Below are 18,252 nucleotides of genomic sequence, written 5' to 3'. Positions count from 1 at the left end.
TGAGTTCAACAAAGATGTAGGAGTCGTTAAGATTATCAGTATCATCATTCAATCTTGTAAAATAGTACTTAGCAGCGGCCCAAGCCGGAGGAACCTTCGAGCTTCGCCACTTTAAAAGAGGTATCAGGCTAGGCGCACTTTGCGCCCTGCCACCTCAAACTAGCGAAATCTACAAATGCCTTTTGGGCAGCAGAGAGAGTTCGATCGAAAAAAATTTCATCATCACCATCACCACTACCATCACCATCATCACCACCACCACCATCACCTTCACCACAATCATCACCTTCATCATCATCATAGGCGCCCACTGCAAGGCAAGAGCCTACCCCAAAGATCGCCGCGATCATCGGTCTCCCACAGCCTGCATCTAGTGACTTCCTGCAACCTTAATTATGTCATCAGCCCATCTAGTGGCCCACTGCGCAATATAACATTGATTATAAGTAAATCAAAACAGTAGTTCTAAGTAGTGAAACAATTTTACAAATACAAGAAGTAATTGCTATTGCATACCGTCTTCCATTCCCATGGTGACGCCTTCTTCTACGCCTACGTATTTCAGTTTCATCTAATAAACTTTGAAGGCTTTCAGTTGGTTTAAGTAAATCATTACCTTCATATACTTTTTCGTATAATTCTTTAATAGTTTTATTTGCGTCTGATTTATCTTTTTTATTGCTTCTTTCTTCATATTGTTCATTTGAATTTATGACGCCATTCGTTGGCGCGGGCGCTACAGTAATATTCTCAGGTAAGTCTTTAATTTTAATATTGTTGTTAGAATCACCTGTTATTTCTCTACTGTTGCTTTGTATTTTATTTGTGACTTCATCCATTTTGTTTGAAAGGTTCGATAGTTGAAAACTAGGGAAAAAATCCTCTAAATTTAATATATTGTCTGTAGATATGTTGACGACAAGAACGCCGTCTTGTTCAAGGCTTTCAGATTCTGTAAGGTTATCCATAATATTGCTTTGGTTTGATGAATTGACTTTGTTTTGATTAATTACGCTAGTGTAGTTATCTAATATTTCTTCGGGAAGTATTTTACCGTTCTTAATTAAGAGTGCTTTATCCAGGCCAGCAGGCAATACCTGTGAAAATGATCTTTGTTATGTATATTTACTTTCTTCATTTATTTCGAGAACATCTTTTTAGTTAAAATCTGAAATCTACTATCTATTTGTTTGTTGAATTGGCTTTTTCTATCAATTTATTTTTAACATGCGTTTTGAATTTTTTTAATGTTAGTCTAATAATGTTTTATTAAAAAATCTGATTTCATTTATTACAAATGAATTAGAGACCTTTGAGGTTGGAACTTTGTTACAGACAGTTTTTCACGGTACCTTGTAAATACATTATGGAAGTCCCCTATTTATTTTTTATTTATTATAATTATTATAAATGTACTAAAAATATAATCATAAATATGTTGTAATGCCACTGTAATAATGTTGACCTCTTTGAACTGCTTTCTGAAAGAGATTCGCGTCCTCAGGCCGTAAATAGCTTGGAAGGCTCTCTTTTGTAAAACAAATATGTTTTAAATATAGTTACACTAGCAGAAGATAATTAATACACACTTGGTTATAAGCGAATTCATTTTGTGGACTAACATCACAGTATTGTAAGTACGAAATGCTCTAAAAAAAATATTTTTTATTGTTTACAATTCATTTAGCATTGATCATTTGTTGCTTTTTACATTCATATGTAAAGGACCCGCTTATTTATGATAATAATAATTCTGAGCAGGGCTGAGTCGGTCTACAATAGGCAGACATATTTAAATTTGTGCTAAGAAATAACAACAACAACAAACGTCTAAGTTGTTTTACTGTTGAAACTCACTTTTGTATGCAATGAAGCATCATTGTACTTCTTCGGTTTTTCCTGAATCAAAGAGACGGGTTGCTTCGTTCTCTTCCTCAAAATATCAGGTAGACCTTCTTCTTCGACTTGCAAACCTTCAAGTAAAACCTCCTTCTTAAGTCTCTCCACTTCTTCTTGCAATGATTTATTTATCTTGGACGTAGATTGGGCAGTGTTGATTGGTTTAAAATAATCAGCGTCTGATATCGCTATATCGCCTTGAAAGTTACCTGTAACAAAAACGTTGTATTACATTCTTAATTTGTTAATTTTTCACACGGACATAGATTAAAGAGCTTGATAACATATAGATATAACGTTTACGTATGCAATATTTGGCTCAAGTTCTCACAGAAGGCAATCAAAAATTTGGATATGCGCAGAAGAACCAAAGTCAACCAAGGGCGGATGACATGACACGTGCAGCGTCCATTGGGACTAAAAGCCTCCCGAGTGGTAACAACGAGTCGGTAGATGCGGTGCGGTAAGCCCCTCCCCCCATTAAATGGACCGATGTCATAATAATTGTCGAGAGAAATAGCTGGATGCGTTCAGCGTTAAACTGGTCATTGCTGCGATCTTTCAGCCAACATGAAGGAATAAATAAAAACGAATGTAAAGAATTTACTTCTTTTTACTGCCTTCTATTTTGCTGTGCTCTGCGGGGTCCACTTAAATAGTTTATTTAATTATAAAAGCTATGACAGTTGTAGAATTTGATCGATCGATATTTTTATTTGGAAGAGAAAAATTAATTTTACTATACAATCACTGAAATGAGGTGACTGGCAGATTTCGGGACATACAAAACACATCGTCCAATTTACTTTATTGTCTAAAGTGGTCTACAAGTAATATGTTACTTATAAGGACTTACGGCACAGAGGTCTCTCACTTCGGACCTCATTGGCAATTTCAAAGTCGTTCCACGAGCCATAGAGAGCGCTATGCTTTGAATTTCTCTAAGAGATTGAATCAGGAATGATTAAGATTTGTAGATGAACGAAAGTAAGTAACATAGCCCAGTGGATTAGCAACTTGAGTTGACAAAGACAAAGTCAAGCTGTATATGGCCGCAGGGGTACCACGGTTCGGCAAGAGCAATGTAACCTATGTCCCATAATGTACTTACTACGGTTGAAATGATGATGTTTAATAAAATTTTGTCGCAGGAGTGTCAGATAATTGTACATTAGATTTAGATGGTTTATTATAATATATCCTCTTCTGAATTATCAAGAACACTGACATAGCAATGTTATAACAAAAAATTTTAATGCTGAATTTGTACTTGTTCAAGAGATTTGATGCCTATTCTGTAAGTAAGAATGCGTGAGGTTTGTTCTTCCGAAGGAGACAAAAAATAATTTCATGATGTATTCTTTTTAATAAGGTTAATTACAAAATGACAGCGTTTTTATGTAAAATAACAGAGATTTTATATTTTGTCTGTTATATACCGTTATTGCATGAGAATTAAAAATTAAGTTGTTAAGCATCGTTTTATGTTGCAGTCAACTTCTTCCATCGAATATAAGACAAATAACTAATGTAGGCGTAAAGAATTCGTAAAAATATGTGCTTTACATTCGATGTAATGTATTACGTTGTCAAGACTAGAGTAATTAACGCCTTAGTACCGCGCGTAACAACGCAATCTAGAGCAAAAAAAAAGTTTGTATTAATTTTCTCGTTCGATTTTCGAATTCCGCGATAAATGGCCAATTGCTATCGGCCATTAACAACGCGTACATCTGCCGCGACCATAAAACGTAACGAGCGGGCGTGCTCGCCGCAGCTGCGGTCTAACGCTGGCTGCCAATTAATTAATCGTCCCTACACGCATACACGACGGGAATTGGACAGGCCGGCTTACAATAGCCTACGGGATCCATGAATATTCATAGTAAGGTAACGCATAAGAATTTAATTCGACTACAGATAACGCTATAATTGCAATTATCATGATTTCAGTTTATTTATTATAGATTTGATATCTGTTTACAATCCTATTTTAGGCGCTAAAATAACATTTATTGTGGCATCCTCGTTTATTTGTTAATGTGGAAAATCCAAAAGATATTATTATTTTCATGTATTGTTATTGTAAATAAGTATTCTATAGCATGCCGATTTCCTCATTCATTTATTGTGACAAACTGTAAAAAAAACTATCTCCGATTTGACATTAAGTATAAGTCATGATTTTTGTTAAAATGGTAAAAAAAGATTCAAGATCAAATTTACAAAACAACTTTATATGGGAACGAAATGGTGTTGAACATGACATATGATACAGAGTAAAAAGTGTGGGAGTAGTGTGACCGAATGATAAGACAATGACTTGACTGAACGAAGTGATCGAATGATTGAATGTCGTTCTACGATTGTGGACGGTTTCTAATATCCGAAGAATCCATTCACCCATTGAACCGATGAACTGTTCAGGTCTCTTGTGTTTTTCCTGTCGTTGGTTTACCTTGTATAGTTTTTACCGTGTCGAATCAAGTCTTCAATGCTTGAAGCCACCTTCCTCCATTCATTCACCTTCGTCTATTTGGCTACGAGACTTAGTCATCGGGAGACATATTTCAATTTCGTTTCTCTCTAAATATAATGTAATGCCATATGTAAGAAAAGGATCAATATATAGCTACTTCCGCCATGCAGCAGTAGTCGTGCAATAAAGTGCCGCATGTTGCTTACCGCATGCGCATTTATTAGCGGGCTGGCGAGCGGTATATTGGTCCTTTTCTTACTTAGGATGGAATTCCGCAAAATAACGCCTGAATTCATTAGATATAATGCCGTATGTTTCCTGTGAGTTTCAGCACGGAATACTGTCAGGTATCCCTCGTTTCCTCTGTGGAAGACTTCCATTAGATTTTTGTACGTCTGGTTGGCTTGTTAGGATGCTCTCATTAATTCTCTGAAGGCGTTTGTGCAGGGGTCCAGAGTGCCTTTTTCCTTCGACATCAAAGGTTTGAATACCCTATATCGTCTCTGTAAATGTATGGTTGACTCTTTCTATACACTTATAAGGCTCTTTTTTGTAGTGACTTAACGCTACACCTTATGATGATGTTCTTAGAGCCATGGAAGCTAAAGGCTTAATATATAAGTATATATGTCGTCGTTTCAGTCTATCCCCGAAAGATACCCAAAGGGGGGTTTACCATCGTCACGCTTGGTAGGCAAGTAGGCGATCGCTGTGTGGTGCTATGGTATGTAGAGGATGCTGCTGCCCATCCTCTGGAAATTGTTGGTGAAATGTTGCAATCCTATTTAAATACATGGAACATATATAAAAAAGCATAAAATATATAATACTGTATCTCGGGAATCGAACCCGCGCCCGCGACCTACGATCGCAATTCTCAGTCCTCCACCGCTGGAATACTACTGCTAAGCATACGAATGAAGATATATTCATTATTATCTTATTACACTTGTGTCTCGAACACGTGCTGATATCATTACTGTAAAATTTTACTTTATTTATAACAGAATTTCCATCTTGTTTTGTATAGAATATGTTTGTTATCATGATTATTAAAATCGTAGAACTTTTACTGTTTGTAATTGGTCTACTGTATGGATTCCAAATAAGAGCGGTAGAAAGCGGCTTGCTCTTCTGACCTAAGTAAAGTCGATTGACATTGTGGATGGACCTCCAATGCAGAACCTTTAGGCCCCAGCGGCAATACATCCTGCGAGCTATGTTACACGCTCACTACTTCGTTTAGAATCTGTTATTGAAAATAAATTGAAGATTCCGTTTATCAATTGTTTTAATAATAATTAAAAGATAATAAGCGTTTTAAAGTTTTTAATTAACAATAAAAAATAAACAAATGAATTATTAGCGTTACAAATTTAACATTTGACATTTGAGATAGCTTTGTAAGTATAATATATATGCAGAGGGCTTGTATATTCTGAATCAATTCAATTTATGTTTAAACATATTTCGCTGAACACGGGATCCGGGTTATGAAATTATCTCTCCGTAACGGGGAAGTTATGACAAATATTTGTTTGAATAATCTCGGAGCGAGTGACGTCACGAAGGAATCATATCTGTGGTTTCAAATTAATTGCTACATTCAATTATCTTATCATAAAACTTTTTATCAGTACATATTTTTGGAGAAGAGAATCTAAAAATTTTCCTTTGCTTTACATTGACCATTTTTGATAAAAAAAAAACATGTTGGCAATGGAAACCATTCGCTTTGTAAAGACTTTTGTATGAATAATATGATTGCACACCGTGGGTGTAAAGTAATTTCTCTGAATATTTTTATTACGATGGCCGGATTGAACACTAAATGTGCGATGTAAAATAAAATAAAGATGCTTATTAAATTGATAATATTTATTCTAATTAGTAATGTAACATGAAATCCTTCCTCAAGAAAAAATCTACAGCAGAATCTTTTGATGAGTTGGCTCGGCACATTGTCCTAAACCTTAAGGCATTTAACGGTCTGCAGCGCTTGGGCAGGGACTTGAAACAAATTAATATACTAACTAATGTATAATTGAGTAAAACTTCGAAATTATATTGCTAATATGAATAAATTTTATCTGTTTTTACCCATAAGACAAAACTGTATAAGAAATATTGTAAATAATGATAAAACGCTGTAGTGCCTCGCAGCTGGAAGAAGAAAGATCCGTATCAAATAGCGGCAACCCTCTCCTGTCTTCGTTTAGTAAAAGTGAAATAAAAATATTGTAAAAAATACTAGCGATACAAATTAGAATGAATTAAAAAACATGAGATCCTTATTTTTAAATCAGTAATGATGAAAATAATGTAATCCATATACCTAAATAAAAATAGTATTAGATAAAGATAGATAAGGTCCTTCTATTGATGCCTATTGGATCTTCTGTCGTGTATGACTTGATAATTAATAACACATATATAATTGTAACTCATAATTAATAACAGAGGCTTGTAAAAATATTACATCTTTTAATCTATAACAAGTATGTATAGGTCATTTAATAACATTATTAAAAATGTAAAGAAGTCGTCAAATTTCATCACAATTCTGTTGCATTTAAAAGGCAAATTAAATAAGATTTTATTTTTTTATTCTTATAAAATAGTGTAATGTATAATATATGTATTGTTTTTTGCATATATAACGCTTAGCAAAGCATTCTAGATTCGTAACTAATTCATTATAAATAAAAATTATAAAATATTTGGTGTTATACTTTGGCTACACCCTGTAGCATATACTCTGTATACAGGGGGATTATTTATAGGTGTAAAGGCTTTAAAGGGCTTGTAGTAAGCCTACCTCATTTGTTGTCGATTCAACCTGTATAAAATCAATGGTTTAAGCAATAATAAATGACGTAATGGTAATATACCAAGAAAAAACTTTTTTAAAATTCGAGTAATTACATATTAATATTAATTATTCTTTACTATTTGTCCTTGCAGATTTTATACTATAAGTAGTTATTGGCCTATTTTATTTCAGTAGCAAAAATAAATGAATGTAACATATTTCAGAGTCAATACTTTATACAGGATGATAGGAAATAGATGTAAACGCTTTAAAGATTTTTGAAAATAAATAAGAGACACATTCACCCTTAAGGCTTTTATACTTATAACCAACCGATCATGTATCGTTGATGTATTCAGCTTATACACTCATTGCAAGGTATAGGCTTCCCGCAATGATATTAAAACCGATATTTCATAAACTTGTTTATGAGTGTGTATACAATTGGGATTGACTTTAGTGGACTGTATTTAATTAAAAGGCCTTAGTCCAGAGAATGAATTAATTTATTAAGAATTAATTTTACAAGGAAGCGAAAACACGTGTGCTCGGTGGCGGTGGGGAGCAGAGAGAGAGCACAGATAAAAACATATTTTACAGATTCGCCAAACCGTAGATAAAATCTTAACTAAAACATTTTTTATTGTCACTATAGCCAACAGAGTGGCAATCTCCAATAAATGAGTGTAAATCATGTAAGACTATGTCCGGAGAATCGAACCTGTGATTGCAAGTTACCGTCCTTTACTACCAGGCTATCACTGCTCAGCAACCGTGTATATAAATAAAATAAAAATAGTAAATTATACTGTAGCTTTTTAAATGTAATATGTTTTTAAATACAGCAGTTTGAACTGATATTTAAACCAACGCTCATAATTGCCGCGATGAAGGTAGTTGTTAATTTAAGGTAAATTGCAAATTGTATGCGTGCGCGAACGGCATCAAACATTCGAGCGTTCGTCCGGAGTGGAGTGGTTACGTTTATACAAATTGGACGTTTGACAAGTGTTAAATTGCTGACGCCTACGCCCGTAGTGACGGGACGGTGGTGACCAATGCAACGAACTGTATTTATACAGACTTACATTTTATAATCAAACTGTCAGTTGTATCGAAACTAATAAAAAGTAGACTTTCAAATTTGGAATTTTTTTTATTACCAATGAGCAGTGATAGAGGACTGAGATTTGTGATTGTAGGTCTGGGTTCGATTCTCGAAACGCAATCTTATATAAATCACTAATTTGTGCTTTAATTATATAAGATTAGAATTCCTCATGGCAGACGATAGCGCAAGATAGAGGAAAGTGGAAGTCTCTCGCTTCGGAGGCCAAGACCCACTATGGGTCACTGAGCTAGCGGAGTAGTAATAGTAGTAGTAGTAGTATTCCTCATAAACAAGTTTCCAGATAATGGGCTGTAGTATCCTCTGTTCTTTGCGTACCATAATACCACACTGTCTATTTTTTTATAGCCCCCGCTATTGGAGGCCTCTCGTACCCCTAATTAGTTGGAATCAGGGTCTTTGTTTACAAATAAGTTTTTCAGATTTTTCATCATTATTCTTCACTCACTGTCATACTTCTCATTTTCTTTTATTCTTACCTTATTTCCATCACAGTATCATTTTGTTTTTTCATTCCTTCTTGCTTTCATCGCCTTCCTTCCATCATCTTATTACTCTTAGGTGGCTAGGTACATTTTTTTTTATAATTATTCTTTATTTTATTATTTACATATTCATATTTTTTATTAAAGTTTTCTTTGGGTTGTGCTTTCTTAATACATTACTACACTTTATACGATACTGTTATCGCCATCCCCCACTGTCAAGCATGGTGATTTTGGTATATTCCTTCATAGATATCTTTGGGGGAGGCCTATACCGTGCAGCGGACGTCAATGGGATCATTTGCAATAGTTAAATTTTGTATTCAATAAAAACGATTTTTTTAATACTATATATATTATACACAATACAATATACAATTGTTGAAATACATTATTATTATCAAGTTAAGTTTAACATCGAAAGAGGCCTTTACATAAACCACAGAAAATTACTGGCCACTAACTGATATCTAATACTTATAAAAACCTTTAAATTAAAAAAAAGTAATTTAAGTGATTTAAAATAAAGAACGCTTTATTAGAGTTTAACAAATTTAAATAAAGAATATGTTTTAGTGTTGAAGACCAGCATATCGATAAAGAGTAAGGCACATCACTAAGTCCGTCAAGCCAGATCGTTATGCATTGTATAATTTAATCAGCGGACGCTGCATTGCATGCAATCTTGCTGCAATCGATTTGCGTGGCGCATTTTGCAGACCCCATGCGCTCGCGGGACATGACGTGTTCGCCCGCCCGCTTCCACGTGGATGTTGGAATATAGAAAATGAACAAGAGACGCTTTATTAGTTAAAATAATGTACCACTTTACTAATACGTGTAACGGTATTGGACTTTATTGTACCATAATTTGAATATAGGTGAAAATTGTTTGTGTGAAGGTAAACGATTTTATGTTTAAAAATACACTAATTACATTAGAACAACATTTTAAAATATACATTTCGAACTAATCTTCAAATTACGTTATAAATACGAGTATTTTATTATAGGTATAAAATCTTTACAAAGGCGTTTAAATCTATTTCTAACCATAATTCTGAAATTTTATTTTTTAGTGACGCATATGTATAACTTTTTTTTAAAAAAGTCTATCGATAAAATATGAAACGCCAGTGAGAACTTATAGAAATAAATGACAAATTATGGTCATCATGGTTTTACACAATTTACACATAAATACTAGAAAAAAAAATCAAAATTATAATAGGAATAAAAATAGTTTTAGATATTCATATATACTTACTTGCGTCAAAATAATTGTCTAATGTATAACTTTGCCAAGGTCGTTTATAATTTTTATATTTTTCCACCAATTTATATGTAAAATAATATCCAATATCCTTACCTACTTAAAAAACTAAGTTTATGACCTAACATTTTAGAGTCTATATTTTAAACTATAAGTACCAATTATTTTATTAAATTTTTACTCCTATGTTTAACAAACAGCGGTCACTATATGCAGCAAGCTATATATTTTATATTAAGTATATTACACACCAAAAAGGAAAAAACAACAAAATATTAAAATTTGTTTGCACTGCCTTAGGGCCGCCGGCGCTTATCAAAAATGTTCTTGATGGAAGAACAGCTCTGTGGCAATGTTAAGTTTAATGCTCGGCAGCAAAATTCTGAGTCAGTTTGTGTTTATCAAATAATGTTGTTTTTTTAATAATATACTTTATTATTAGCGTAAATATAGGTACAAATGTTAAGTAATATACGAGAACATTTATTTGATAAATATTTATTTTAAAGTTAACTAAACTATATCTGTATTTCGTCGATACACATAAGAGATTTGCAATTATGCACACACTCATCACTATATCTTTGGAACTGTAAGGATTAGGGACTTGTAATTAGGTAGGAATATTTCATCTACCAAATAGAGGTAAGCTAAGAAAGGATTTGATGAAATTCTATACGCAAGGAGTTTTGATGAGGCATTCAAAAAATGCATATTTCAAACTATATCTTTTAAAGGTATAAAACTTAACAATCTATTTTTTTGTATGTTAAGAATTACCGAGAATAGATTTTATGAAAATACACCTACAAAAAGCAGGGCAAGCTTTGCGAAGCGGGTAGAGGAAAGCATGTAAAAAATTTAAATTTTGAAAATCGAATTTTCAATCGAATTTCGCCTATTGTTGATGGTTTAAATGTATGTGAATTCAGGAAATAAAAACCGAAATAAACCGAGCCGAAAAATAATGTAATGACCTCCTTAATCGACCAACCTCCTTTTGCGTCGGAAGGGACAATTTATTTAAAGCCGGACTCGTTCTGGTTTTCCCAGCAATATCACCTGTGTACCGACGCGGAAAGGCTCACGCGACTGCCGTTGACAGTGGGAAAAATCGTAATAAACCAAACCGTATGTAAGACCCGAACCGTATACGACGCTAGGTACCATAATTCGTAATAAATTATTGTAGTTTGGCGCTGTCGTTAAGCGTTTGCGTTTCATTGTAAATGTTGTTTGTTTAAATTGCTGCGTACAGTTCAGTAAACAAGCAATAGATTGCAAATTTTATCGTTTTAACATCGGTATGTTCAGTTACTGTACAATAATAATATTTTACTTGACGGCTATTATATGGACACTGCCGAAAACATGGTAATGTTACTTTATTCGGCATATGGTTTGGCACGTCGGAAAAAATAGCGAGATATTCAAAGTCGTCAATCGAATCTAAAGATTAGATAAGAAAAATAGAAACGCCTTAAAACAATTTTTTTTTTAACGGATAAATACGTAACTAGTTCTCTCGGTGTTAAACATATCTAAAATTGTAAGGATGAAAACGTATCCATTTCAATATTATATATATATATATTTTAATTTACATAACAAACTATCGAAGCTCTGCTCGATAAAGACAACGCTCTACAAAACTGAACGCAGCCGTTCTTTAATGTCTCCTATATCAATTTGTCAAATCAAATGCCGTGTACTATATATATATATATATATATATATATATGGTTTTTTAATTTAAGATCATGCTCAGTACCGCGTTTATAAAGGTTACTTTGAGACCATCTAATAATATAATTACTATTAAATATACCCTTATATATTTAATTATCTTAATAATATTCTAATGTATGACAAAAATTAGTTCAGTATTGTTATAGGCAGAGATAAACAATTGATATCAGGTGAGTGTTCAGTGCGTTTGTACAATTTAAAATGTATAAATTCTTAGCTTTACACCAGGCTATCATATTAAATATTTTATTACGTACTATGCATATAATAATTAGTTACAGCTGTACATTAATAGGATATATGTATGGTTCATTTGTCAAGAAAAGCCTTAATATAGCTTTTTTAAATCACCCTATACAAAATAATCACTATGAAATATTTTACAATCATCTATTTTTTGAATGTGATAGACCAATTGCTATTGGCAGTGCAGTCTGTAAGGATAGATAGTAAATAATAATTATTTTTAACATTTACGTGTATATATTATTTATGAAAACATTGAATTTTAGATAAGGCGTCCTTCTTCCCGTTCCGTCCCGTTAGAGCTTTTACACTTATAACAAATCATCCTGTATGTTTTTCTGTAACCTTTATGTTACACACTTATTAGATCTTTACATATACGTAACATTCATTTAACCATAGACGTCTATCCAATTAGGTTTCGAATCCAAAGCTTTATTTTGAAAGAACGTGGCAGAAACAAATTCCAAAAACTAGAGTCTAGAGTGTAGAAAAAAAAGTTTCAGGTGTTTCTTTCGCCCCTATTACTCTTAGCTCTAACATTTTAAGAAGTGTTTGTAATGTTATCCAGCTAAGCAATTAACATAACAAAGGAGATGCATAGGAGGTATGTAAATAAAAGGAATAAGAATGATAGAAAATGTGAAGAAAGGAAGAAGATATTGTGATAGACGAAATAACAAAAGTGATAATTTTTGGATAATGTCAGAAAATGAGCTATACAATCACCATTTACAATCAGACTGTATTCTGGAAGAATTGATCGATTATTCTAGAATACAGTAAAAATTTGAAAAAAATCAATTTAAAAACGAACGAAAAGTTTTTAAAGAGACACAAACTCAATATTTTCATAAAACTCAATATTTGAATAAATAAAGTATACAATTGATTAAAATGTCTGAATGAAAATCTGTATCTTTAATATCCGGAAAACTTTTGAATCTTCAGTTTATTTTTTCAACGACTCCACCAACAGTTTCCAAATGGAATCGAAACATTCAATAAACCTTTATTTTACTTAAAATGAAGTACAGAATAATATTCAGTTTTTATTTTACTCATTTAAAATGTAATATTGTTTTGTAATATACTTTCGAATGATATTTATACGGGTAATTTTTAAGCCAGTGATTAAATCTAATATTTTAAAGTTATTTTCTATATTTCGGATGGTATATCCGAGATAATCTTTTATTCTTGTTAGATATATATTTTTAGGTTTTACGAAAAACGTTTCGAAACCCCTATCTCTCTTTTTTATTTTGTATTGTTTTTAAAATCAAATTACGTACTATGATATGTATATTGCGGCTTTGTTAACATTTTTGAACTAACTATCATATCTCTCATTACATCACAAATCAAAAACAAAGCTAGAAAACCATACATTTAAGCTTCAGAGGGAACTTTCAACTTTTTTAACTTCCTGTGTGCAAATATTACATAAAAAGAGTTCGCGCATACAAGGATTCAACAAACTGAAATCCTATATGATAATACATTATAACATATCTAAAATTAGTTAAGTTATAAATAAAAAAGTCGAACCATATATTAACATGAGGACTGTTCTAAATATTCGACATATTTTTATCTTTTTGATATATAAAAAGGTTACGTATAGAGAGAAAAATGGCAAAGATGCAAGAGAAGTATAAACAACGCTTTTTCTCATAAAACATTTGAAAAATCCCAAATGGATGTAAATAAAAATATCTTATAAAATAAAGCATTACAATGAAAATATAACTATTTTATTAATTTGTTATTACCAGTGTATATATCATAGATATCTTTGGGGTAGGTGTCTATTCGTTTAAATGACGACGACTCTATATCAATACTCGTAAGAATTTAAACTTTTTTTTTTCTTGAAGATCGCGCCAGGCTAAAAATTCTGTCTTTATGAAATAACATTAATAGATTAAACAATAAAAACTTTCATTTTCTTAAAAAAGTGTCGGAAATGTTGTATTAAAATTGTTTTGAAATACTTCGATAGAGCCTATAAACTCATAACAACAATCTCTTAACAGATTACGCGTAAGTTTTCGTCTAAGTAGCAAAGTTACCAAAAGCACTTCTCACGGAATAATACTTAAGGGATTTACACAAATGGCCGGACACAAACTTCAGCCTCCGTTAGAGTGGAGAACTTAATTAGCATCCGGGATGTAGGAGGCAGGCAGCTAGAATTATCTGCGTACGTTGGGATCTAAGTATTATTTGATGCAATTACTTACTCCTTTACGTAAACTAAATTTAATACCTACTTACTTCTTTAATTCCTGTTAATCCGAATTAAAATTATGAAAAATGAATAACTTATTTCCAGTTAAAATGACATTACATGAATAATACAACATGCAGTTCGTATTACTTAATAACTAAACTTCTCGTGCTCTAATACCATTCACAATTTTTTTTATGTTATTTCCACGCTTCTCTTTTGTCCTTCTAAAGATTGTTCATTCATTTCTCTGTTGACTTTCTCATTATGTTCCATTATTTTCCATACCTTGTTACCTTTCATACATCGCTTCTATTCCTTCGCCTTCCTTCCAGAATTGTGTAACAATTCAAAATTTTAATTTTACAATCTTAATATTTTAGTTTAATTTTGTATCAATTAATTTATTATCCTTTACTGTTTATTATACATTTATTAAATATAATATATTTCTACATTACAGTTTTTATTTCGATTTATCGCAGATTCTTCTTAAAATTTACCTATATTGTATTGACTGAGTCATTCGTTTTTATTACTGCTCCGATTAACCTCCTATAGTACTGCAGAAAGATCTGGTGTCCTCTTTCTTGACTGTTACTTTCGTCTATTCTTTTCTGCATCTAAATCTATTGTTTTACAGACGGCTATAAGCTCGTCGAAAAAAGCTGAATTTAACAACTAACAGTCCTATTGTAAATCTTAGCAGGTGTCCTATGTCTAGTAGACGATGTCCCGCGGTTAAAATGATGATAGCATACATCGGTCTATGCTATGCGACCATAGAATTGGCTTCTTTAGGCTTTCTTATGAATTTAAAAAGTGGTCAATGCCATTGATATAGGTAAATAAAATAAATAAAATACTGTAATAAAGAATAGATCGAAAAGTTTGATATAAAACCTGGAATGTCCACAACAAAGGGAAAAGCAAGTGAAGCAATTATGATGTAATTAGTGGCATAAAACATAACAAGTAACACTTGTCGGCTGGCCAGCGATCCATCAATCGCGAGATAAGTCTCTTTAACAACCTCTCCGCACGTACGCTTTGCGCTTTGTTATTCTGACCCATATACAAATTAATAAACACTTTGTATACGATAAATAACTCAAACTGACAGTTTTAGGGAAACATTGAAATGAAAACCGATAGCCTTAAATTGATTACTGTGCGAGTCTTTTGTTTATTTATCTATTTAAACACATTCTATTGTATAACGAACGGTATAGCTGAACGTATTGCGAATTTGAAGAAATGTAGAAAAGAGATGTCCGCGAGGGCCTTTATGTTGTGGAGTGGCGATCACGTTTCGATAAACGTGGACAAACAAACTTGTTTAGCACTTAAACATTTTTTTTATTGAGTTTTTTTTTAAAGTTTTTTTTCCACAAATAAAACTTATTACATAATAATTAATTTAATAAATATGAGTGTATTGTAATAGGAGGTAATAGAAAGTAATCTAAACAAAAAAAAATAAAATTTTATTTACAAATAAAATACAGAAAGAGGTATAAATAAAATAGAAGTAATGTTAGAATTGAAAATCAATTAAATAAGTATAAAAATATAAGAATACAAAATAGGATAGCATAAAAATGAAGCTAAAAGCGATAAAATATGATAATTATCTAAACCTGTAATATTTGAAGAACGAGGTGATTCATGAAAGGAAATTAGTTTGCAGAGGAATGCTAGAGAATTATAGAATGAAAGAAGAGGAAAGTTAGATAATAAGACGAACAAAAGAAGAGTGAACAAATAAAGAAGTACCTAAAAAGAAATATAAAAGAAAATGTAAATGCCCTGTCCCAAAATCAGATATAGGGTAATACAACAGGTCACCAATAACGAGAGCCATTTAAAAGAAAACATAGTTGCTCACAAAAGAGTGACGAAGATAGAAGATACCCCAAAGAAAGGTATATAAAGGTAAACTTATCTTTATTTATATTTAATACTACGTGTAAACTTCTTGGATTATTCTGTACCCCATTTTTTATTGTATTATCAACGGTTAATTACTTCGTCTAACTTCATGAATATATTTAAAGGAAAATATCCTAAGTAAGAAAAGGACCAATATTTAGCTACTTCCGCACATGCAGTGGTAGTCGTGCAACAAAGTGCACCGCCCGCCAGCCCGCTGATAAATGCGCATGCGGCACCACTCCCCTCCACTCAAACACAGAGTGACCCTAATGTCGGCACTAATCGGTGTAAAATAACTCCTGAAGTGCGAAAGTGGCTAAATATTGGTCCTTTTCTTATTCATTAATATATCTCAGTATCTCTTTAAAGGTTAACTGACAGATAATTCTTTTTCCATGAAATTTTTCTTACTAAATATATTTATTGTATAAATAGTAAATAAATAGTCCAGTACGTTTCCACATTAGTGTATAATAGTAGCGGTTAGATGAAGTGAGCGGTTCGCATTAAAAATCGTATTCATTTAAAAGATGCAACAGAAAGCAAGTTTTTATGTGAAAATTAAATTGATTTAAAATTAAAGAGCCTTTTTATGTACAAAATCCTTTATTTGAAATTAATACAACCATAGTATATGTACTACAGATGGCCACTGGAACTTATGTTTCGAGAGTGGAGACCAGGAGTGGGCAAGCCTGGCGTAAGATGTCAACTAACAAAGTGAATAGACAATTTTATTATGTTGTCTGACCGTATTGTTCCATAATGCAGGTCGCCTCCATCTGGTTCTTTTTTACAGCCCCATTTTTGGGGCCTTTCGTTCCCATTGCTTAACATGACAAGGACTTAAATTTTAATATATTTTACAGCATAATTTTTGTTGACATTCTCTTTACTCATCTTTCACAGTGTCTGTTACTGTATCTTTTCTCATACTTTATATTATCTTGCTTTTTCTTTCCGTTTATTCGCAATTGTGTTACAGATTGCCTATTTTACTTCGCCATACTCTTTGATATCTTATTTCTATTTTATTTATTACATCTTTATGAATTTTGCTTTTTTAATGGCCTGCATTATTGTGGTCCTCACTCTCACCCCTATCTCGTTGAGGGACAAGGAACTTACAATTTTTAATAAATAATTTCACATTCATCTTTGTATTTCTTTACTCCTCTTTCAGTGTTCTTAAGATAATTCATTCGGTCTTCTAACATACTTCAAATGATGTTTCATTTTCCTCCATTTTTAGTTTTTTCCTTATCATCGACTCTCCTCCTTTGCTTCTCAAATATCACAGTTATTGGGTTTAATTTTTTATCACAATTTAATTAGGGCTTAAAGTATTTTTATACTTATTAAATTTGTAGCTATTATCACAGTTGATGCTCCTAGCTTTGAAGCTTATTGGTCACCGAAACATCGTTACCAATCAGCCTTTTTGGTCATCTCTGTATGGAGTCCAAAGCTTAGAGTTGGTGCTTTGCGTATCCATCGCACAGATGGCTACAGTATTCTAATCATGAACGGACTTGTGCTACAAACAGAGCTAAGAGCTATCCTGATGACAAATACTGCGAAAAATTATATAATAAAATAATAGTAATTATTATTTTGATTAATTAGTAACATCCTCTAGTTTAATTTCTGATATTAGGATAGCTCTGTATTACAAATGGGCCAGAAGAACTAAGGTTTAACTTACACTGCGAGGAGTTCAACTGACGACGCGCAATTAGACACATTAGGATAATATGCGGTTAACGTTGCATTTGCTAATTGCCTGCAGTTGACTAGTATAATAAATCTTATAAATTTTGCACCCACGATTAAACAAATTCATGATCTACTTTTGTAAACTTTGCTTTAAAATCTGGTGATTGCCTATTACTGGTTCATCATCAGCTTGTCGTTTACTTTGTCCTCGGTTTACCAACATTCCCGTGTTCGCTACACGATAACCCTTAGGATGCAAGGGTCTTCAGTTACACTAGATTTGTGCTCCACCTACT

At 32.4% G+C, this 18,252-nt stretch overlaps 1 protein-coding gene across 1 annotated transcript in view; it reads right to left on the bottom strand.

The window, feature by feature from the left end:
* The window catches only part of tok (tolkin), a 110,783-nt gene that overhangs the window by 55,022 nt on the left and 37,509 nt on the right, over positions 1 to 18,252 (bottom strand). Inside the window, exons 3-4 of the mRNA XM_068774945.1 lie at positions 1,858 to 2,108; positions 517 to 1,097 (exon numbers count right to left, since the gene is read on the bottom strand). Coding sequence (XP_068631046.1) covers positions 517 to 1,097; positions 1,858 to 2,108 — 832 coding nt within the window. The remainder of the gene's footprint in view (positions 1 to 516; positions 1,098 to 1,857; positions 2,109 to 18,252) is intronic.

This window comes from Battus philenor, unplaced genomic scaffold (genome assembly GCF_028537555.1).
Source record: "Battus philenor isolate CCGP_79_NKW_IND1 unplaced genomic scaffold, ilBatPhil1.0.hap1 SCAF_8, whole genome shotgun sequence".
Classification (NCBI taxonomy): domain Eukaryota; kingdom Metazoa; phylum Arthropoda; class Insecta; order Lepidoptera; family Papilionidae; genus Battus; species Battus philenor.
This window is presented reverse-complemented; position numbering and strand designations above follow the sequence as displayed.